This window comes from Siphateles boraxobius, unplaced genomic scaffold, assembly GCF_051911475.1.
Source record: "Siphateles boraxobius isolate OS27281-9 unplaced genomic scaffold, OSU_SipBor_1 65, whole genome shotgun sequence".
NCBI classification, from domain to species: domain Eukaryota; kingdom Metazoa; phylum Chordata; class Actinopteri; order Cypriniformes; family Leuciscidae; genus Siphateles; species Siphateles boraxobius.
Genome location: NW_027509192.1, coordinates 20,960,282 through 20,983,783, shown reverse-complemented (window position 1 = coordinate 20,983,783; position 23,502 = coordinate 20,960,282). Strand labels below are relative to the sequence as shown.

At 42.0% G+C, this 23,502-nt stretch overlaps 1 protein-coding gene across 2 annotated transcripts in view; it reads right to left on the bottom strand.

Annotated features, from left to right (window-relative positions):
• The window catches only part of ano3 (anoctamin 3), a 222,781-nt gene that overhangs the window by 172,534 nt on the left and 26,745 nt on the right, over window positions 1-23,502 (bottom strand). Inside the window, exon 2 of one of the 2 annotated variants that reach the window (XM_077211435.1) lies at window positions 8,879-9,079. In XM_077211435.1, coding sequence (XP_077067550.1) covers window positions 8,879-9,079 — 201 coding nt within the window. The remainder of the gene's footprint in view (window positions 1-8,878; window positions 9,080-23,502) is intronic. The other variant, XM_077211436.1, reaches the window with a different exon arrangement.

Genomic DNA, 23,502 nt, shown 5'->3' with positions numbered 1-23,502 from the left:
CGTTTAGTCACGACTACAGTGCATCCCTGAAGTGTCAGCAGAGCTTGTGTCAACTAGACTCTCCCCTGTGAAGGCCTCATCGACACCACAGCCATTGGCACAAAACTCTCTTGGCCGGAGTGACAGTCTCAGTGACAGGGACAGACGTGGCGGCGGCCTTCATGGTTGAGGGCTTGGGCCGCAAGGCTGTCAACCATCTTATCTCAGGCTCGGCAGGACTGATGTGGAGCTCAGGCTCAGCAGGACTAAAGTGAAGCTCAGGCTGCAGGACTGGCGTGAAGCTCAGGCTCGGCAAGACTGACGTGAAGCTCAGGCTCGGCAGGACTGACGTGAAGCTCAGGCTCGGCAGGACTGGCGTGAAGCTCAGGCTCGGCAAGACTGACGTGAAGCTCAGGCTCGGCAGGACTGACGTGAAGCTCAGGGCTCGGCAAGAATGACGTGAAGCTCAGGCTCGGCAGGACTGACGTGAATCTCAGGATCGGCAGGACTGACATGAAGCTCAGGCTCGGCAGGACTGACGTGAAGCTCAGGCTCGGCAGGACTGACGTGAAGCTCAGGATCGGCAGGACTGACGTGAAGCTAAGGCTCGGCAGGACTGACGTGAATCTCAGGCTCGGCAGGACTGACGTGAAGCTCAGGCTCGGCAGGACTGACGTGAAGCTCAGGCTCGGCAAGACTGACGTGAAGCTCAGGCTCGGCAAGACTGACATGAAGCTCAGGCTCGGCAGGACTGACGTGAAACTAAGGCTTGGCAAGACTGACGTGAAGCTCGTCATTGACACGACAGCCATCCACACTGATCCTCAACAAACTCGTCCCCATGATGACTCCTATCTTAAATCAGATGAACTGCATAATATAATGTTCCGATCCAATCTTACTTCTGACCTGTGATGCAGCCTGAATCATAATCATACACTGCTCGTTTGTTGGCCAGTTCTGGCCAACTGTCCCCCCGACTGAGCCTGGTTTCTTCCAAGGTTTTTTTTCTCCATTCTGTCACCTGATGGAGTTTTGATTCCTTGGCACTGTCGCCTTTTTCGCCTTCTTCGCCTTTTTCATCATTGGCTTTTGGCTTGCTTAGTTGGGGACATTTAATTTTGTATTTAACAATATTATTACAACATTATTTTCCTGTTATCTCTGTAAAGCTGCTTTGAAACAATCTGCATTGTAAAAAGCGCTATATAAATGTTACTGACCAGAGGACCCGGAGACAGAAGAATAGTTGTGAATAGTTTATTTTGTAGCAATGGGCAAACACAAGGGAGAGGAGAGCACAGAACACAGACGCTGGAGACGATCGCTGGGGAAAACGTAGGTGACGATCGCTGGAGAAGAACGTAGGAGACGATCGCTGGAGATAATGGTCCTACAGGTTTCACAACACACCTATAAAATGAGACTAGACCATGAGGGAACACAAGGTGAGTGGTTTTATGCTGCCTGTGATGAGAAGATGATGTGCAGGTGCGGGTGACAAAGATCTGTGATTAGGAAGTGCATGCAGGTAAGGGCCAGGGAGGATGATGGGAAATGTAGAGAACGAGGTGGTGACTGTGACAATAAATAAAAGTGACTTTGTAACACTCGTCCGATATCAAAGACAAAATGAAACACAAAAAAAAAATAAGGGGGGAACCACATCCAAATATAATTGCCAAACACCAGCTCAAAAGGAATATATATCAAAATAATATACCACAACAACATAAAGCAATAATACTCTACAATCACTCAAAACCAAGTCCAATGAGTCCTTCGATATTAGTTCAGTCCAAAAAATGTAAACACAAAATCATAAAATGATAATATGGATAATGTGTGTGTAACGGACATAATGAACCGGTAATCCAGCGATGATCAATCCGATTGTCAGTGCACAATAGTTCAGTTCAAAGTTAGTTCAGTTGCAACCAGAGTTTTATCACAGCAAAAAACTCACTCAGACAAAAATTGTAGTTCTTAAGGCAAAGTTCAAAAAGGAAAAATATAATCCATCAAGGTAACCCAACCGAAGAACATTTGATGCTGGGGTTGCGTCCGTGTTTGATTTCCATTACACGAGAGTAGATGTTAAAACTTCATGCTGATTTGTACTCGGCTTTCGCCAAGATAAGCACCAACTAAGACGTAGCTTTACAGTAACCTATGCTTCTCCATCCATTTACGCTTCTTTCCATCTGGTGACGTGAATCTCCTTCTGTCTGGTGTTAATAGTGTATTTGAGCGTCAGCACACACAACGGCTGCAACCACAGTGCGGTCCCCCCATAACAACCCTCTGGATTGAGCGGAGTAGGGAACATCTCTAGGGTCTTCAAGTGGGCACCTTCCGACCTCAGTGTTTCGTCGACTAGCCCACGACACCTCAAGAGGGCTCGACAGTGACTCTGGCGTCCCAGAGTCACCCCCCTCCGTCCCCCACTCAACTCAGCCCAGCTTACTGACCTCTACTTCCCTCTTGCTGCTGAGACCTAACCACAATCTCACAATCTCTCCACAACCCAACCATACGCGCCAACCCGTTTGACTAAGGCTGTCGAGCCCCACTGGTGCGTTAATATGCAGTTTCAGTGGCAACGGTTCCGTATGGCATACCACCTACCGCAAAACACAATATCTGCCCAACCACCCGTCGTTCACGCAATATACACAGGAACGTAATGACTGTAAATACTATACAACCTCTACAAATAACCAACAGTGCTGCTGAGACCTAACCACAATCTCACAATCTCTCCGCAACCCAACCATACGCGCCAACCCGTTTGACTAAGGCTATCGAGCCCCACTGGTGCGTTAATATGCAGTTTCAGTGGCAACGGTTCCGTATGGCATACCACCTACCGCAAATCACAATATCTGCCCAACCACCCGTCATTCACGCAATATACAGAGGAACGTAATGACGGTAAATACTATACAACCTCTACAAATAAACCAACAGTGCTGCTGAGACCTAACCACAATCTCACAATCTCTCCGCAACCCAACCATACGCGCCAACCCGTTTGACTAAGGCTGTCGAGCCCCACTGGTGCGTTAATATGCAGTTTCAGTGGCAACGGTTCCGTATGGCATACCACCTACCGCAAAACACAATATCTGCCCAGCTTCCCGTCATTCACGCAATATACACAGGAACGTAATGACTGTAAATACTATACAACCTATACAAATAAACCAACACCCTTCAAGTTTTCAAGAATTCTACGAAACCGTAGCATGGCGGCCTGTACTCAGCCAGCTAGAATCTTTCCGTCTCAACCACAGCCAGTTGCTGCTCCTTTCTGCTGCTTCAGATAAGTTCTTTACTGTGCGACGCAACTCTTGACCACTGAATCCGACGTCTCTGAGGAACCGGGTTGTAGAGTGTGCCACAAAACCTCGACAACCCACTTCCACTGGATAAACCTGGACTCTCCATCCTCGCTGTTCTGCTTCAGTGGCCAGATGAGCATACCGCAATTTCTTCCTCTCATATGCCTCATCTACCGCATCCTCCCATGGCACTGTTAACTCTATCATTTGAACAATGCGTGCTGATCCAGACCACAAAACAATATCTGGTCGTAGGTTAGTGGTGGCAATCTCAGGTGGAAAAATAAGCCGTTGATCAAGATCAGCCATCATCTTCCAGTCCCTAGCAGCTTCCAGTTGTCCTGCGCGAGAATTGGTGTTAGCACCTTTTCTTGGTGGTTGCTCGCCTGGGCGGAGGAATATTGTCTTCTGCGTGTAATGTTTTGCTAGAACAGGCGGCAACTTATTGGTCATACTACGCTTGCCTTCCAATGCTAAAGCCAAACATCGCAATACTTGGTCATGGCGCCAAGTAAACCGACCTTGGCTAAGAGCCACCTTACATCCTGTCAAAATGTGCCTTAATGTGGCAGGTGATGAACACAAAGGACAAGAGGGATCCTCTCCTACCCAGAGGTTTAGGTTCTGCGGTGATGGGAGAACATCATATATTGACCTAATCAGGAAACTGATCCTACTCTCTTCCATTGACCAAAGGTCTTGCCAGCCCATTTTTCGTTGTTCCACACTCTCCCATCTCATCCACTCTCCCTGCTTGGCCTGGGAAATGGCCTTTATACATCTCATCCTCTCCTCCTGCTTTCGCACCTCGTTAACTACCAGCTTCCTCCTGTGAGCTGGGCCTGCCTTGTGCCATTTAGGAGGAGCTAAACTGAGCCCAAAACCCCTTCTTCCATGCTGTACCTGTCCCACGATATCCCCAATTTGAAGGTCAGCCTTTGCCTCTACTACAGATTTCTTTGCTGACCACTTTCTACCAGTTTTTACCACAGGGGCTGCCTCCCTTACACATTTGTCGCGTGACTCTGCTAAAGTCATTTCCAGTCTGACCTTGGCACACTTAAACTCCTCGGTTAAAGCAGAGACTGGCAGCTGCAATACTCCTTTACTATAAAGTCCCACTCTGCTGAGGCAGCGTGGAACTCCCAACCATTTCCTGATGTATGAACTTATTAACGCTTCCAGCTTATCCACTGTTGTCAAAGAAACCTCGTACACAGTCAGTGGCCACAGCAACCTTGGCAGTAGACCAAACTGAAAGCACCAGAGTTTTAGTTTGCCTGGTAGAGCACAGCTGTTTATGCTCTTCAACCCTTCCACTGCTTGTCGTCTAACTTCTCCCACTCGAACTGTGTCCTTTAGATCCCCATCGTACCATCTCCCTAGACTCTTCACTGGCTTCTGAGAAACTGTTGGTATTGCCTCACCATTAATGAAGAATATTTTATCTACTACCTTGCCTTTAACTATTGAGATGCTCCTTGATTTAGAGGGCTTAAATTGCATTCGTGCCCATTCAATATTATCTGTTAACTTCCCCAATAACCGATTAGTGCAGGCTACCGTTGTAGTCATGGTTGTCATGTCATCCATGTATGCTCTGATTGGTGGTAGTCGCATCCCAGAAGCCAAGCGCTCTCCTCCTACTACCCATTTTGATGCCCTAATGATTACTTCCATTGCCATGGTAAAAGCCAGTGGAGAAATGGTGCATCCTGCCATTATTCCAACCTCTAAGCATTGCCATGTAGTGCTGAATTCTGGAGTTGAGAAACTAAATTGCAAATCTCCAAAATAGGCTTTCACTAAATTTGTTATCGACATCGGTACCCTGAAAAAATCAAATGATGCCCAAAGAAGCTCATGTGGCACTGAACCATATGCATTAGCCAAATCCAGGAATGTCACGTGGAGCTCCTTCCTCTCCTTTTTAGCTGATTGTATTCGTTGCCAGATAACACTGATATGTTCTAAGCATCCTGAGAATCCTGGAATGCCCGCTTTTTGAACTGAAGTGTCAATGAAGCCATTCTTTAATAGGTAGGTTGACAAACTCTGAGCAATAATGCTGAAGAAAGTTTTGCCTTCGACGTTTAATACTGAAATAGGGCGGAACTGACTGATGCTTGTAGCATCTTTTTCTTTGGGTATAAAGACTCCCCCTGCTCGGCGCCATGATCTAGGTACAACCTGCTTTTCCCAAGCCACTTTTATCAATTTCCACAGAATCCTTAGAACTCCTGAAGCACTCTTGTACACTCTGTACGGAACTCCATTAGGCCCTGGAGATGATGAAACCCTTGCCTTTCTCACCACCTGCTCTATCTCTTTCCACTTAGGTGCACAGACCTCCATTTGGTATTCTGGTGGATTGACAGGTGGGATGTCTGACGGAATTGACATAGGCTCATGCCTTTTTGCATCTGTATGCGTTTCCTCCAAATATCTCTCTAGCTCAACCCTAGATGCTTTTAAAGTGCCATTCTTCTCACTGGTGAATAACTTCTTTATGAATTTGAATGGATCTTTATAGAAATTAGCCCTCGCACGTTCCTTCTTTTTGTAGCGTTTTCGTAGGCGCTCAGCTCTGCGTAATGTTGCAAGCTTATCTTTTATGGCCCTTTGTAAGAGATTGAGTCCCTCCTTCTGACTTTGTTCCGCTCTTTTCCATTGATTCCTCAGCTGTCTCCTTTCTCTAACTAACCCTTCAATTTTCTGCTGCCGTCTAGACAATCCAGGAGTAGTTTGTACTTTTTCCTTCCTTTTTTTCACACCAAACCTCTCACTTCCATATGCGTAAATGATGTCCCCAAATTTATCCAGCTTCTTTTCAACTGTACCAGTTAATCTTTCCAATGCAAAGCATAGATCTGTGTTTACCGTGTCCCATGCAGTTTTCTCACTAGCTCTTGGCCATCTAACTCCAGGCCTATGCCCGTTGAGGTTCTTTTCTCTCTTATGCTGGTTAGTCTGACCGGGTTCACAAGAATCAATGTGTTCATCACTAACTGTGCAAACCCTCATCTCCTCTATGACAGCGGTGCTGATATCCTGCGAACTGTGGTTTGCTTCCTGTCGCTGGATTTCATTCGACTGACTTGACTGACTCCGTAAGAAGTACTGATCAATGCGAGGCCCTTGTCCCTTCTCCCTCAAGCATTTCATTTTCCCTTGATGAATCTTCAAACCCCTGACCGTTGTCGCCTTGCTCCAGCCACAGACACAAGCTTGGAGTTCAATGGCTTTGCTAACTGCTGAACCTGAACTAGTCTTTTGTGAAGTACTCTCCATACTCATATCCGTTTCCATTCCAAAGTCGTTAACCATGTTGTCCACCATTGAGTCATCTTCCGCCCCTGCTCTCGCAGACTCTAGGGGTATTTTCCTCTTTAATTTTTCAGAAGCCTTGGGCGGGTGTCTCCAGCATCCTGTAAACACAGAGCTGGATACTGCCGACAAGGGTAGCTAACCCTTACCAGCCCCATTGGGGTCTCTTTCCTCCTGTCAGCTGTCTCTCCAGGCTGTCACAAGGTCTTTCCCTTGTTGCCAGCAGCACTATTCACCGCAGTCACTGGACGTATCCAGATCTGTTGAATACAATGATTCCGGGTAGCACACCAAACAAACACAACTGAGGAAATATATATGGCCTATGTTGAGCGTTGCAGAAACAATGTTCCTCAATTAGTAACCTCAAGAGGCATAAAAGTTGAGCCTCAACTCAAAACCGCTCTTAATTTAAAAGAGTGACCCATCTCCAGGTCGAGCCACCACATGGTTTAAAAGTTAGATCATTCTTCTTTATATGGGTATTCTAACCCCCTTACTTGAGGGTGTTGCCCCCTGGTGACCAGGTAGAAAACTGCAAAACATCTAAAGTCAGCCAGTAATAGTGAAAACACTCTGGATCTGTTACAACTTGACTTGACTGCAGTAATGATGCTGAAAATTCAGCTTTGCAATATCAGGAATGAATAACATTTTAAAATATATCACATATATTTTTTTATTGTTATTATTTTTCTAAATATAACTGTTTTAATGTATTTTTGATCAAATAAATGCAGCCTTAGTGAGCATAAGACATCATTGTCTGTGGTCATCCAGTTCATAATGTTCCAGTTCTACCGTTGTCCTTAGTACTGTCATTACAAAAGACAGACCTGAAGATTCTCTGTACGAGCATGTGGACTAAAGCCACAGAAAAACTAAAATCAGCTGGCTTAGAACAACCAACTCATTATCCATTATTCATTCTGTTGTGTTGAGCTCATCAAGTCATGTGCTTCTGCTAAAAGATCTTCTGGCAGCAGCGTTGTATCCAAATGATGGCCATTAGTGGGTGGTAGTAAACTCAAGGGAGAATGTAATGCGGTTCTTTAGAGGATTCCGGCAGTGTCAGCACATGGAAATGATTCAAGCACCTTCACTTAGAACTTTTGAGCAGCACTTGAAACAAGCTATCTTGTCTACACCCTTGTAGAGCTAATAAGGGTTAATGACTGCAGCAGCAATCTCTGGTGATAAAATCAATAACTTTGTATTGGCAGTTTTTTTTTTTTTTAATGCTCGTTGCTTAAATTCAAGGTCCATTGTCAAACAAAAACAGTTAGGTCTATAACACCTAAAGAAAAACATTTCCAATCTCCCTGCCAACTGTTTGATAAGGGTAGTACACCTCTGGAAGTACATGACCTGCATAATGCCATCTTTGCATCCAAGTTCTGATGGCACCACATGGCCTTTAACCAGTGACTAGCCTTAGCTGTGAGGAAAATGCATGCAACTATCACCCTTTTAAGAGAAATATGGGTAACACTTTAGAATACTGTGATTAATTAATAACTACAAAGGAATACATGAGTAACACAATATTAACATTATAATACTACAATTAACTAACAATAAACTGATTGATTAATTAATTAGTTTGTAATACTAATTGAAAGTCTCAGTTGAATGTGGTGGTTAAGTAGGGCCTCAGCTCCCCATTGGATTCATTGCCTGATGGATGAGAATTATTGGTCAAACTGCATATTATTTTATATATGTCCATTAATACCTTTATGTCCATTAAGTAGTCGTTCACTCCTATACTAGGTCTGTTTAACTGAGGTTTTTAGAACCTTGCATTCATTTTATGCCATCTTGCAACTTATTTGAATGCACCATGGTGGCATAATTACTTATTATTATGAACTTCCCAGGAGGACTTGAGTCACCATGAGTTCATCTACTTGGATAAATGATATAAGAATGTGAATCATACGAAAACTTTTAAGAGATAAAGTAAGCCTAAAGGTCCAACCAACCCCTAAACGTAACCATCATACGAAAACATGTGAATGAGATTTCATACTGAGATTTTAATTTCATACAAATTACCAATTCACCAAAAGGTAAAGTAGTTATGAATTGAGATTGTGATTGTGAGTTTGAAACACTGAAGGGTTTGTTATATTTATTACATTAGTTAGGGCATGCTATCCTATCATAGGTTCGTTTGATAACCATAAGCTAACTAAAAAGACTAAGAAAAGTTCTGCTGTTCTCACCTGTGGTAGGAGGTATGATGTGTGTGCAGGAGGCACTGACACTGTGACTGAATGTTTTGGGTTCGGGACTCAGAGGCACAGACAGGAAGTGATTGAGGTTCTCAGGATGTGTCTGACTCTGAGCCAGACATGGCAAACTGCGGCGGGACGACTTTAGCGTTTTCTCCTTCAAAATCTCACTGATGCTGGTGTGCATACCTGCTGAGAGAGAAACATAAAAGAAAAATACACAACTGAAACATGGGATTTAAAAAAAACCAAATCCACTTTGAATATGTATATTTATTTGTAAATATAAAGGCACAAATATCTGACGGCATGGACACATTGAGCAATTAATAAAAACACACAATTTGTGTAGCAGGTGGTTGCACTGAAAGTGTGAATGAATACCAATGGACACATATTAACCTGAAACTCCAAACAAATATTATTAATATTTTTATTGTTTTTAGTTATTTTGTCCCATGTCTGAAGAATCAGTGTTGACTGTAGAAGAACCTGTAACCAGTAAAACTCACTTACGCTATCAAATGCAAAGGTATAGTGATCACATTCACTATATTAGAAATAAGCATTAATCTATGAATGAATATGAATTAACAATGATCAATAGTATGTTTACAAATTTACACTAACAGTGCTGTAAATGCTTTAAATATGTTGTTTATGTTGTAGATCAAACTGTTTATTCATACTTAAAGCATTAACATTAGCAAATATAACCTTGTTTTATTGAAAATATTTTTAATCAACTTATTCAACTTTAATCAAACAACATAGAAACATATCATCTTAAAAATCTCTCATTTTAATATGAATATGGTAATGTATTTGGAGCATTCCCCAGCTGAGTCCTGCATTTTATCAGCTAATATGTATGAAAGTAATGATATCTGAATGTGGCGTAACAGGATTAAAGGAACACAAAAGGTTCTTTAAAAATTATTTACATTTGTTCATTGTAATGTAGACCTGCTTGCAAAAGAACGACAAAGAAAAATAAACATACATGTTATGATATGTTAGATACATTGAAATTAACAAATTTAGGCTTGAATAACTGTAGACTGTGATGTTGTGACAGTTGCTGACTTTGTACACATTGAACCCAACAGGGAGCCTAACTCTGGTATATAGAATCTCTGTTCAATTCTCAATTATGCAATAATTCAAGTCACATATACACCATTAAATGTTTGAAACATTATTACTTTCCCATATCACGTTAAAAATGTGGGTGAAACAACAGCGGGCTAAAATGATCAAATATTTAAGGAATTTACCTCAAAGTGAACTTTTGATGTCAGAGGTTGATGGCTAGGTTAATGTTTAGAGCTGAAATTATTCTAACAGTGTGGACAGCGATCCTGCGGCAGGACACATAATCTTGGGAGCAATTTCAATTTATGTTTTGAATTTAATATGAGATGATTATGTACAATCCTCAGCACACACCGAGAATGACCCATATGGCTCCTTTGATAAGCCTTTAACATATAGGTTAATGCATAACAGATTAAAAGAGAGAAAATGTATTGTACATTTTTATGCATCAAAGTTTCATTGCAGTGTAAATGACCATGATCTGAAGAATTATATGATGCGTAATGTTTGTAAATGTTATTAATAAAATGTAATAATTAATACAAGTCACCTTTATTTTTATAGCGCTTTTTATTTTTTACACAATGTTAATTGAAAGACCAATGCCAAAACAAACCATAAAAACAAACATGTCAAGTACCAGAATGCCAGCAGAACCATCATCACATCTGGATAAATTATTCCTCGTAACCATTAAATCAAATTAATTAATTAATTCATTAATTCATAAAAAAAAAAACATTTCACAGTCAGTATGAGCGTCTCATTCAAGGTGACCCTAACACACATCCAGTGAAAAGCTCATTTGCAAGAGAGATCACTAGCTGGGAAAACGCCTGGTCTTCCCCACATGACTGCACATAATAGAAAGAGCTGATGTGGTGACCTTGCCTATGATGGCTCCATCAATCTAACCCATTCTTAACCCACAGCTAACCTTTTAATACTAAATAGAGCTAACATGAAACAACAACATGGAGTGATTTTGAGTGTAAAACCCAAAGCAGAGAGAGAGAGAGGGAGAGGGGGGGAGTTGGGGGAGAGGAAGAGAGAGAGAGGCAGAGAGAGAGAGAGAGAGAGGGAGAGGGAGAGGGAGAGAGAGAGAGAGAGAGAGAGAGAGAGAGAGAGAGAGGGTGAGGGAGAGAGAGAGTTCAAAGAAAAACAAACACATGCAGGGCTGAATTAATCAAGATTTTCTCGAAATTCAGTACAAGTCTCTTGAAACCCAAATGCTCAGCCCTAAAATATCATTGTAGCATCTTGGGATCCAGACACAAGACACTTCGGAAAAAATCTGCCTGCAACCCATTTTACGGCATTAAAAAGCAGACATTTACTTGCATTTGACGATGATGTGAGAGGCACTTGACTGTGCACAGCTCTCCACCACCAAAATGGGGTGTTGTGGGTGGTTGCCAGGCTGTTGCTATGGTGTTTTAAGTGTTTTTAACATCTTGCTATGTGGTTTCTAGAGTTATCGGGAGTGTTTCCCGAACAACAATGCAACTCACTGCTCAACCACCATTGTGCAATGCAGAGTCAGAGAAATTAACTAGCTAGTCACTGCTACAGTTTCCCAAAACCGTCACACATCCGTCGTGTTAACCATATTGCTTTAACAATATTCGACTGTTGTTAATTATGTCATGCACATATGGTGGAGTAATAACTTTTGCAGATTAATCAATAAGATCTTTAATTCAAGTTCTGATCATTTTTTAATCACATTTATATCCAGTATGGCGTAACTGGCATGTTTTACTCCTATATACATGTGGTTCATTCAGTCAGTTGCTTTCTCCACACAATGCAATTTCTTTGAGATGCTGTTGTAACAAACATGGCATCACAATTTTTTATCCCCGTCGTTTTGCTTTATTTGATGTTTGACTCATTGTGGGTTTCCTCTTACTTCACACATGTGCACTCTTCAAAAACAGAGTTAGGGCCCAATCCATAGCACTCTAATAACTTGTGACCATAGTTGGCTAACAATGCTTTTTGGGAAACGCACCCCAGGGTGGTTTCTAGTGTCTAACTAGCCCAGCTTACCATCTATATCAAGGGGTTCTCAATACTGAGCCTTGAGGTCCATTTTCCTTCAGAGTTTAGCTCCAACCCTAATTAAACACACCTACACAAACTAGTCAAGGTCTTCAGGATTACTAGATAGCTACAGGCAGGTGAGTTTGATCAAGGTTTAAGTTACACTGGATTTTCTAGCATAGCTCAATTGAAAGGACAAATAAATGAAAACTCATCACACTGTCCCATTCCCAAGCAGAAATCTTCCGGTCTCTCTTGAATTCAACACAGAAGTGACTTAAACTGCAATTAATTGACTGGCCTCTAGAGACAGGCTCCAAAAGAGAGTCAATCCCATAGACCCCCATGTTATAATTCCAACTTTACAACAGAAGAAAATGTGTTAACAGCCTGGTACAAAAAGTGGTTTAGGTCAATATAGCTAATTTTGCCCTTCATGACAACTGTGAGGGTGGTGATTTTTTTTTTAACTCATCCGTTTAAATTATATTAAGTCTTAAAGTTCTGGATAATTAGGCGCGTGGTCACTTGAGTCAGGTATCAGCTTTATTGGCCATGTTTGCAGAAACAAACTAGGAATTTGACTTGGTAACAACAAGGCTCTCAAATTACATCACTCATTAACTGCAACAGGCTACATCACTCACATGACATACAAACACAGAGTAAAGAAATGTATGTTAAAACAGAATATTGTTATATATTTAGTCTAACAATACCAGGGGTGTGAAGTAACGAATTACAAATACTCACGTTACTGTAATTAAGTAGTTTTTTTCAGAAATTGTACTTTTTTGAGTAGTTTAAAAATTGTGTAATTTTACTTTTACTTGAGTAGCCTACATTTTAAGTGATGTATCGGTACTTTTTCTCCGCTATTTTCCTTCTGTTTGTGGTCGTTACTCGTTACATGCTTGTTTTAATTTTATTTTATTTTTATCCATCAACGTGATTGGTCTCGTGACTGTCATCAAATCAAATTAAGAATAGAAAACTTTAACCGCCTATTCCTGCTGTTACTCGTGACTGCTGTGGAAGTGCATTCCTCACGCATCAGTTCAATCCAGATATCAGCGTCTTCCTCTAATATGCTTAAGGTACATTTCATATTTCTGCTTAATACGATATTTATATAGGCTGGCCTGTCTACAGGGCCTAACATTTGGTCTGAGGTTGGGGGTATTGCGTGACGAGTTCATATTGCGGTGAATTCCCGCTCCCATTTAGCCTACTTCACAATCACATTATAGCGAGACGCGCGTCACGATCTGTGCACTGCCGCGTCTCGCGCTCACCATGCCGCCAGATTCAGAATCAGTGCACTCTATGCACCATGGGGTTAACTTGAACTGCATTTCTGTCAGTGCGTGACTACAGCTCGTTAATAAACAACGTTTTTTTGATTGGTGCATTATACAATCCGTCTTCATTTGGCAAGTGCACTTGGGCAAAAACATTTTTCATGTTCAACTTTTTGTGTGTGTGTGTGTGTGTGTGTGTGGATGCTGCTGATAAAACAGCTTAGCCGAGACTACAAAGAGACATGCATGTGTGTGTGTGTGTGTGTGTGTGTGTGTGTGTGTGTGTGTGTGTGTGTGTGTGTGTGTGTTTGTTTCTTTTGTAAAAGTTTCCTGGATATAACTTCCCTATTTAATGCACAATTTTCCTTACAAATTATATTATCAGCATTGCAATGTGAGTAAATGTAGCCTTGTAAAATGTAAGGGATGATGCCACCCTTCTAGAACAATGTGCATTTACGTTTGTAAGTTAATAGCATGGAATTAAAGTGTGTAATTAGTGTTAGCTCACTATCTTAGCCTTTTTCAGTGCATTAGGTGAGGTAACCTGATAATATTAGTGATTCTCATTTATCAAAACACTAACATTGGTACCGTTTTGGAGAGAAATTGGGTATTTTTTAATCTCTCTATTTAACCCATCTCATGGTGTGTGATGCTGAACTATCATATGAGTTTCTAAAGGTTTTTGAATTCTTTGCACAGTTATGAATATTGATATTTTATGTGCAACAATAGCATGCTCAGGCCCAGTGGCCTTTCAAGAAATTACAAGTGCAGGAGAAAATAAAGGCATGAGGTAGATAACTAAAATAAACAGAATAATGTTGGTTGACTATGTCCAGTATAAGGGTAGGGGCAGTTTCTGAGTATTTAACAGAGTAACTGCTTGGGGAAAGAAGCTGACTTTGTGTCGGCTGGTTTTAGCATACAGTGCCTTGTATCGTCTACCAGAGGGGAGGAGGGCAAAAAGTTTATGACCAGGATGAGATGGGTCTGCAGACATTTTTGCTACCCTTTTCCTGAACCTGGACAGGTGAAGGTCCTGGATGGAGGGAAAGTCAGCTCCAATGATCCTCTCAGCAGCCCTTATTGTCCGTTGCAGTCTGGCCCTGTCCCGTTTGGTGGCTGACCCAAACCAGACAGTGATGGAGGTGCAGATGACAGACTGAATGATGGCTGAATAGAATGTGATCAGTAGGTCCTTTGACAGGTTAAACTTCCTTAGCTGTCTTGGAAGTACAACCTTTGCTGCGCCTTTTTTAGGACACAATCAATGTGGGTGGACCACTTTAGGTCCCGTGAGATGGTAGAGCCCAGGAACCTAAAGGAGTCCACAGAGGACACTGTGTCATTCTGGATGATGAGTGGATGTAGTGGGGGGGACCCTCTCCTAAAATCCATTGTCATCTCCACAGTCTTCTTTGGATTTAACTCCAAGTGATTTTGACTGCACCATTGCTCAAGCTGCTCCACCTCCTGTCTGTAATCAGACTCATCCCCTTCCCGGATCAAACCAATGATAGTTGTGTCATCAGCAAACTTCAAGAGTTTCACAGACGGGTGCTTTGAAATGCATTCATTGGTATAGAGGGAAAAGAGCAGTGGGGAGAGGACACACCCCTGAGGAGCACCGGTGCTGATGGACCGGGTTTTGGATGAAATGCTCCCCAATCTGACATGCTGCTGCCTTTCACTCAAGAAACTGGTGATCCACTGGCAGGTGGAGGCAGGCACTGAGAACTGGGTGAGCTTCTGATATAAGAGTTCAGGTATGATGGTGTTGAACGCTGAGGAGAAGTCAACCAACAGGATCCTAGCATACGTCCCTGGGGAGTCGAGGTGGTGCAGTATGTATTGCAGTCCGATGTTAACAGCATCATCTGCAGACCTGTTTGTCCTGTAGGCAAACTGCAGGGGGTCTAGCTGGGGGTCTGTAATGTCCTTCAGATGACACAACACCCGTCTCTCAAAAGATTTCATGACCACGGAGGTCAAGGCGACAGGCCTGTAGTCATTTAGTCCAGTGATGGAGGTTGTTTTGGGGATTGGAATGATGGTGGACCGCTTAAAACATGAGGGCACCACACACAACTCCAAAGACCGGTTGGAAATCCGCGTGAAAATCGGTGCCATCGGGTCCGCACAGGCACACAGGCAGGATGGGGAAACGCCATCAGGGCCGGGGGCCTTTTTGGGCTTTTGCTTCTGGAACAGTCGGCGCACCTCATTCTCACAGATTATCAACACAGGTGAGGGGAGGGGGTAGAGTATGATAATGGGTGCCCTAATCACGATAGAGTCTGGGTGCTGTTTCTCTGCGTCTGTTATCTGATCGGCAAGCTGTTGTATTGCGTCTGCTACGCAGGCTTCTGGTGGTATATAAACACAGACCAAAACAAACGAAGAGAACTCACGCGGAGAATAGAAAGGCTTGCAGTTTATGGTGAGAGTTTCTAGGTAGGGGTTGCACATCTTTTTCAACACAGTAAAATCAGTGCACCAACCTTTGTTTAGACAGAAGCCGATTCCTCCGGTTTTTGCTTTCCCCGAAAGCATAGTGTTGTGGTCCGCCCGGATGAGTTGGAAACCAGGCAGCTGAAGCGCGCTATCTGGAATGCGTTCACACAACCATGTTTCAGTAAAACACAGGGCGTCGGAGCTGTAGAAATCCCGGTTGGTTTGGTTGAGGAGGAGAAGCTCATCCATTTTGTTAGTCAAAGACCGGACGTTTGCCAGGTGAATGGCTGGAAGAGAGGTACGTAGTCCCCGCTTTCTTAATTTCACTAGCGCTCCTGCTCGTTTCCCCCGTCTGCGTCTCCGGCAGATTCCATGGAGAGCCGCTACACCTCCGATCAGTATTTCAGCAAAGTACTCTGGGTTAGCGAAAACCGGAGAAAAAGTTCCTATAGAGTATTGCCTGATGTTCAATAGTTCCTCTCTGGTAAAAGTTACTGGTGAGAAATCGCTGAAAACATAGTAGATGCACAAAAACAAACAAAGTAACTGAGAGTGAAGTACCGAGGCTGCCTTCCACGGCGCCACGGCTGTCATCTTTGAGTGACAGGTAGATTGCCGCTGCTGCCACTACTAGCCGTTTGTCTGTTAGCCGTCACATCACTTCAGCTAATCCCACCTCTTTGCCCATTTTCGGTTATCCGGGAGTGACGACGGCCGGCTCCACCCACTTTGGGATTCAAAAATACTCTTCAGAAACCTAGAAAAAGCTCTTCACTGACACTACGTCCCTTGTTTTACACAGTCTACAGTTTTTCCATAGAAAACCATTATATAGAAAACGCTTAACTATTTAGAAAGTTGCGTTCATATTCTGGGCTAATCTGCTCCCCTGTATACTAGTATGCATCATCAATAAGGTGTATGCTGAATTTGATAGTGTGTCTGTAGTAAAGGTTCAGTGTTGGTGTGATGGAAGAAGACAGGGGTCGGCGTGGCTGGGACTGTACACTTTTATTTAGTCCAAAACAGAAAAAATGCGCTGTGAGCGCTTTAACATAAACCTCGTTCACGTTCAGAGAACACTCTTTCCACTATCTAAAAATATCACTCTTCCCACTTTTATTATAACACACTTTCCACTATATTAGGCAACATTCTTTCCACTATATTAGGCAAGACTCTTTCCACTTTTCGTCCTCAGCGCTCAGCTGACTAGTACACTAGTACCCAGTCCTTCTCTCCCCGCTCTCTTGCACCAGCCGGCTTTTATGCGGTCTCCCCACGCCAATTACTGCAATCGGAGACAGGTTTTCGTCATTTTGCACTTGACCTACTTACTCACCACTCGGCTCCGTCGTTGCTCTCGCACTATAGACTTCGCTGAACCACGCCCCCCTCGCCACAGTGTCCTACTGTCAGATGAAGTACAGGATCGGGATCGTTGAACAGACATCAAGGGTAAGTTGAGCAGGTAAGTGAAGAGGTGAGTCTGAATGTCTAGTAATAGACGAGACCAGACGAGGATGTGAAGGGAAGGTGAATGTTTTATAGGAAGTGGGAGATGAGGTGCAGGTGTGGGTGAATCAGCTCAGGGGAGAGTGAACGAGTGGGCGGAGCGTGCAGGTCTGGTGGAGCTGTGACAAGTACATTAAGGCACTTTAAAGGTAAGGTAGGCAATGTTTTTCATTAACCATTTTTGTTATACTGTTTGAAACTCTCTTTACATCCTGAGAGCAATCAATAATAGAAGTGGTCTAAATATAAAATAAATAATTACATTTATTGTCTGTGGTCTGTGGAAGTCTCAGGACCAAAAAATATTTGTCCAAATAATTGCATTCAGTCCGAATGCAAAGATTTGATGTCCTACCTGCCTGTCAACACATGTATTTCCATACATCACACGTCATAAACGCGTCATCAACGCATTCAGTAAGGCTATGCAGAGTTGTAGACAGACAGTCACGAGCACCACAAACAAACAGCAGCCGCCTTTTACAGTTCCTCCTGAACCAAAACAACGAGAAATGCTGCATTTACACCATGTCACAACTGTAATTACCATAATTACAAGAGGGCAACCTGTGATGCATTTCTATGGCAACACTATCAACGCCGAAATGAATCTGCAGCAGTCAGGTGGTACAAGTAAGAGTCCTTTAAGTTGTTTACGTACATTATTATTGTAATGTTATGTGCTTTGAGACATGAGGTAATTTAATGTCGTCACTCTCTGCTGTGTGTGTTGTAACATGACAACATTTCAGTCATCGTGTGGTAACGGAAATATGACTAGGCCTAGACTACTTGTTCTGAGCAGGTGCTGTCAGTGAACAGGCTGTAAAACTGTTGGCTAAGTTACAAACTGATGCTAATTATCTGGGAAACATTCTCTAACAGCAGTCAAGTTGTCATTGTTTGTGTCAAACAAGTTGTGAATTTGTTGTAACATTAAAACAGGAGATCATGAGTTGCTCTGTGCTCAAAGTGATGTTTGGAGCTCCAGTGGTTTCCTCTGTGGGTGAACGAAACTTTCGGAAGATGTTGTAGCAGAATCACGTGAACAATTTCAGGATATGCTGTTTTTCATTGGTTGTTGCGTTAAATCGTACCCAGATACAATAGTGCTATTTTCTGATTGGCTATTGTGTTGCCCCTTTCTTTTTTTTTTTGATTGGTGATAAGTGGCGGGCTTGACTACGAACACCAGGGGAGACGAGCTTGATTCCTGCCGGTCCCGTAGTGAGAGCCAGAGTAATGTTGGGCACTGCGGCATATTAAATATAATATAAATATTTTTTCCGCGTGAGAAATACAATGTGTTGTGGGAGTGCATGACAAAAGACCGAAATGAGTGACTGTCACGCTCAATGCGTGACACTTGAGAGCCCTGTCTCTAAGTGCATCTTTTCCTCTGACACCACATTGTTTTTCTCTCTGGCTCCGGGCAACAACAAACATCTCAACTTTGCGTTATAGTCTTCATGTGTTTTGGAGTACGCATGGCTTTGGAGACGCTCTGAGGGGAGGGTGAGATCTCATGCATTCAAAGTTAGCTTGTTATTGCTAGCCTCTCGAAAATTGCCTATCCTACATTTAATAAAGCAATAAGCCCCGCGAAGCCGTGTTTTACAGTGAACAGCTAAGGGGCGTTGTTAGGCATGACGCGGAGTGCCTAAAACCCCCTCAGCTGTTCTAAATTCACGGTAAAACACAGCTTTGCAGGGCTTATTGCTTTTATAAAAGGGTTACTAAACTTACAGTTTACTCCATAAAAATATTAATTTTGATATTTATTTTATTAATAAAATAAACACCAGCAACAAAAAAAATAACATTATAACACATGTATTCCTTCGCCAAGCGATGTAGTTCCAAAGAGGTTGCCAAGCAACACATGCAGCAACAAAGAATCACAAACGGCAGTTGCGCAGTAATACTAATGTAATGCGGTCACAGGTGTGTGTTTGTTGAGTAATTTACAACGGCTTCGAACGCGGCTCAACCAATCAGAATCAAGGACCGTAACTATCAGTTTTATAAGTGTGTGTATATATATATATATATATATATATATATATATATATATATATATATATATATATTACATCATGTACTTTTTCTTTTTTTGAGAGAGAGAGAGGTGATCTAAATAGTTGTGGCTTGAAACAGATGTACAATTGAGAGGCCTCTGGGCTGCAGTTCTATGCATATTCTGCCCTCCAGGTCTTTGCATCAGTCTCGTGACTGAAAACTATGAATTAATTAAGAGTGCCAGGTTCAGAGATTTCCCACTGAACATAAACTGAACACAGCATGAACGTTTCTGAGACTGAATAAAACAAATGAATATTTAATGAGGTAAGCCATGAAGCAATTATGATTGACTGTCTGTTGCTAAACAACTCACTGTAACATTCTAGCACAGCATTGTTAGAACTTACAAAAGCAGCATTAATGGTTTCTAGAAAATATTTTTTTTATTTTTGGCAAGCAAAGAATTCATTGAAAATAATAATAATATATAATAATAATAATAATAACATTCAATATGGTGGATTTTATTGTATCTATAAATAATATAGTTCAGTCAGTGGAATTAAAAATGTATTATTTTACCCAATATTTGTGTGTGTTTATGCATATCATAGTATTGTAGCATGAGCTTAGCAGCATGCTAAAAACAATCACAATTAGTAATGTGAAGCACTATTTGTGTACCTCTGTAAAGCAAATTAGTAACTTGAGGTTGCATGATGGTTAAGATAGGCAGTAAGCAGCTTTACACCCCTTAAATACATTAAAACATCATTATAAGTGTCTGCCAAATGAATAAGCATACTGTAGATGTCAAATTTGAAGCAGACATGAACAATTGTTTATACATATTCACAACCCATTTAATCAGACAGGCTTGCTAAGGCTTCAATGATGCTTATAAAGTGAGTGCTGCATGGTCAAATTTAGATTTCTCGGTTACACACACATTCTGCTAAAATGCTTAAGATGGTGTGTGTGTGTGTGTGTGTGTGTGTGTGTGTGTGTGTGTGTGTGTGTGTGTGTGTGTGTGTGTGTGCACTCTAAAAAATGCTGGGTTGTTTTAATCAATTTTGGGACACATATGGACAAACTCCAACATTGGGTTAAAAATGTAATTTAAAAATGTAACCCAATGGCTGGGTTTGTCCATATTTGACCCAAAATTGGGTTAAAACAACCCAGCATTTTTTAGAGTGTGTCTGTGTGTCTCCCTTACACATCAGTGTAATACCGCCATATTGTCTGTAGAGATGTATCACCACTGCCCAGATTCATTACGCTCCACAATAACACCAGCTCCCCACAGGCAGAGGAAATATTACATACCATTTTCTAAACGCAGATTAATTATCTCCTTCGCTTTAACTCGGTTTGGAGATTTCTGTGCAGGAGAAGATCAGATGGTGCTATGGGCGCTCATTAGACATTAGTACTCTTTCCATGATTGTCTAATTCTTAATGCTATAGCATAGATCATTTATTGATATTGAACTTGGGAAAATAAATCCATTATAAATATTTGGCAGGTATTTTAAAGTCGGCATGAAGTGGCATTCATAACCCTTGTAAAAAAAAAGGGGTGCTTAATTGTATAGAATGTTGACTAACATACTAAAGCACATGTAAAGTATTTGATTATTATTTGAACTGTATTGTATTATTCAATATTACATTTAAATGTAATACATTTTAAGTATTAAACTGCAACTTTATCTTAACAAATGTGTAAATACAAATATATTTAAATACATGATATCAAAGATTTAACAGAAATAACAAAGTGAATTTTAGTTAGCATAAAGGCTATCAGTAAATTTGCAATGCATTTCAAAGACGTTAATTACAGGGCTCTCAAGTTTTATCAAAAGTTTAGAGTGAGATTTAGGGGAGGAGCCACCCAAATATTTGCAGCAGCGGTCCCTCGACCCAACCAAATTCGCCTCAATTTTTGCTAGCAGTTCAATTTTGCCTATTGTTCATAATTGACCAGCACAAATGGAAATTATAACAATTGTTAAATCTGATAAAAAGACAAATTCATCCAAATAAAATAAATAGTTATATTTAAAAAAGACAATTTTATTGAAAAATAAAAATAAATTTGACCCCAAACAAGCCAACTGAACATCAGTGCTCAATGTACATAACATTGTGTCATAACAACTTGCCCTGTGCATGTATGTCAAGACCCAAACCGGTCACCTTTACAGGGGTCATCGGATACCCATTTTCCACAAGTTGGTACATTCTTTTAGGACTTCATGTAAAGTTTGTAACATACTTTGGTTAAAATTTCTCAATGGTTGTGTAAAACAACACCCTTTTTACCTCTTCAAAAACATCTCTGTTCACAGTGACCCGTTTCGGTGCATGTCTCTTTAAATGATAATGAGCAACAACTTTTTGGCTTTTTGAGGATTAAAAAAAGTGAATGGATTTTTTTCATTGCATGGTGATTGTGTCCACACACTGCAAAGACACATTTATTTGCAAATACCATATAAAAGTATGTATTTTGCATCCGATGACCCCTTTAAAAGCAGTTGGAGAGTTTTTGAATGCATCAAAAATTATTTAGCACGAATTTGGCTATACTCCTCAACATCAGCTCTCACTATCTTTGATCTTTGGGGCGGCAGTGGCTCAGTGGTTTATGTAGGTTATCTACAAACCGAAAGGTTGGTGGTTCAATCCCCGGTTCCACCTGACCAAGTGTCGAGGTGTCCATGAGCAAGACACCTAACCCCAACTGCTCCCGACGAGCTGGGTGGCGCCTTGCATGGCTGACACCGCCGTCGGTGTATGAATGTGTGTATGAATGGGTGAATGTGAGGCAACTATGTAAAGCGCTTTGGTGGCCATTCGGTCTGTGAAAGCGCTATATAAATGCAGTCCATTTACCATTTACCATTTGATCACAGGCAAGAGATATCGTCCAGGAATCGTAAAATCAAAATGCTAAAAAATATAAATAAAATAAATGAAGATGTCCGCAAACTGCATTCATCAGATCGTGCTCTTTCAACTTCCACTCCGTGTGTGCGCGTGTTCTCTAGTAACGAAAGTGCTTGCAGCGGGAACACATAATTTACCCGGAAACAACTAATTCTAATTTCTGATTGGCTGGTAGCTAGCATTATACTCTGTATAACTCGAGACAGATGCTATGAACTCGGCAGAGAACTCCTCCGTTTGCCTGCGCCTCGTCCATTAATTGTATAGCGGGACAAGTTCCCTTACTCCTCAGCGTGAGAAATACAAGGTGTGGCGTGTGAGCGTGTGAACGGGTTGAAATGCGTGTGTCTCACGCCCAATGCGTGAGACTTGAGAGCCCTGTAATTAACATGCAATTAACATGCAATTAAGTGTGCAAAAACATTCAGTTTGCACTTAATTGTATTCTTTTTAACTATATTGTTCCCTTTCAAGGGAACTCGAGCTGCGTCAAACGCTGTGGGAACGCCCCTGCGAAGCACGTATGGAATCAGCCCAATGGAGAGATGGAACGTCATAGGCAGGTGACGTCATCAACCAGGAAACTATAAAGCACCCCATAAACACAAGTGCCTTCAGTCGCGCTATATGTGAATCTGTCCCTGTGTGAATATTGTCTGTCTTTACATACTCTGCACCACACAATCAATTTATACGTATATATATATATATATATATTAAGAGAGATATGGCGAACGAACAGCAGTTTAGGAAGTGTGTCCCTCCCTGCTCACGTTATTTTACGAGTGGGGATACACACGTTCTTTGTGTTGTTTGTTTGGGAGTGCAGCATGCCCAGTCAGCTCTCGAGGGAGCTGATTGTGAGCATTGCGAGCATCTGCCATTAAGGACGCTCCGCTCCCGCCGGTCGCTCTTCAAGGAGAGCGGTTCGGTGCGCGCTCCCCGCGGGTCGGGTCCCGCTCTTGCCGAGGCAGAGCGACGACGCGTATCGTGGGGATCGCAGATGGATCTCTCAGCGGGGTTAGAGACGGGCTCTGCCTTATCTCCCCTTCACCTGTGAGATCCAGTGCCTCAGTCCCGTGTTCGGAAGCACGCGCTGCGGTTTCTTCCGCTCGGGCTGAGGCACCAGTTATAAATGAGGGAGATGTGGAGGATTCGCCACCTTACACTCCCGAAAGTGATGAGCTAGTGGAGGTATTAACAAGAGCTGTAGAA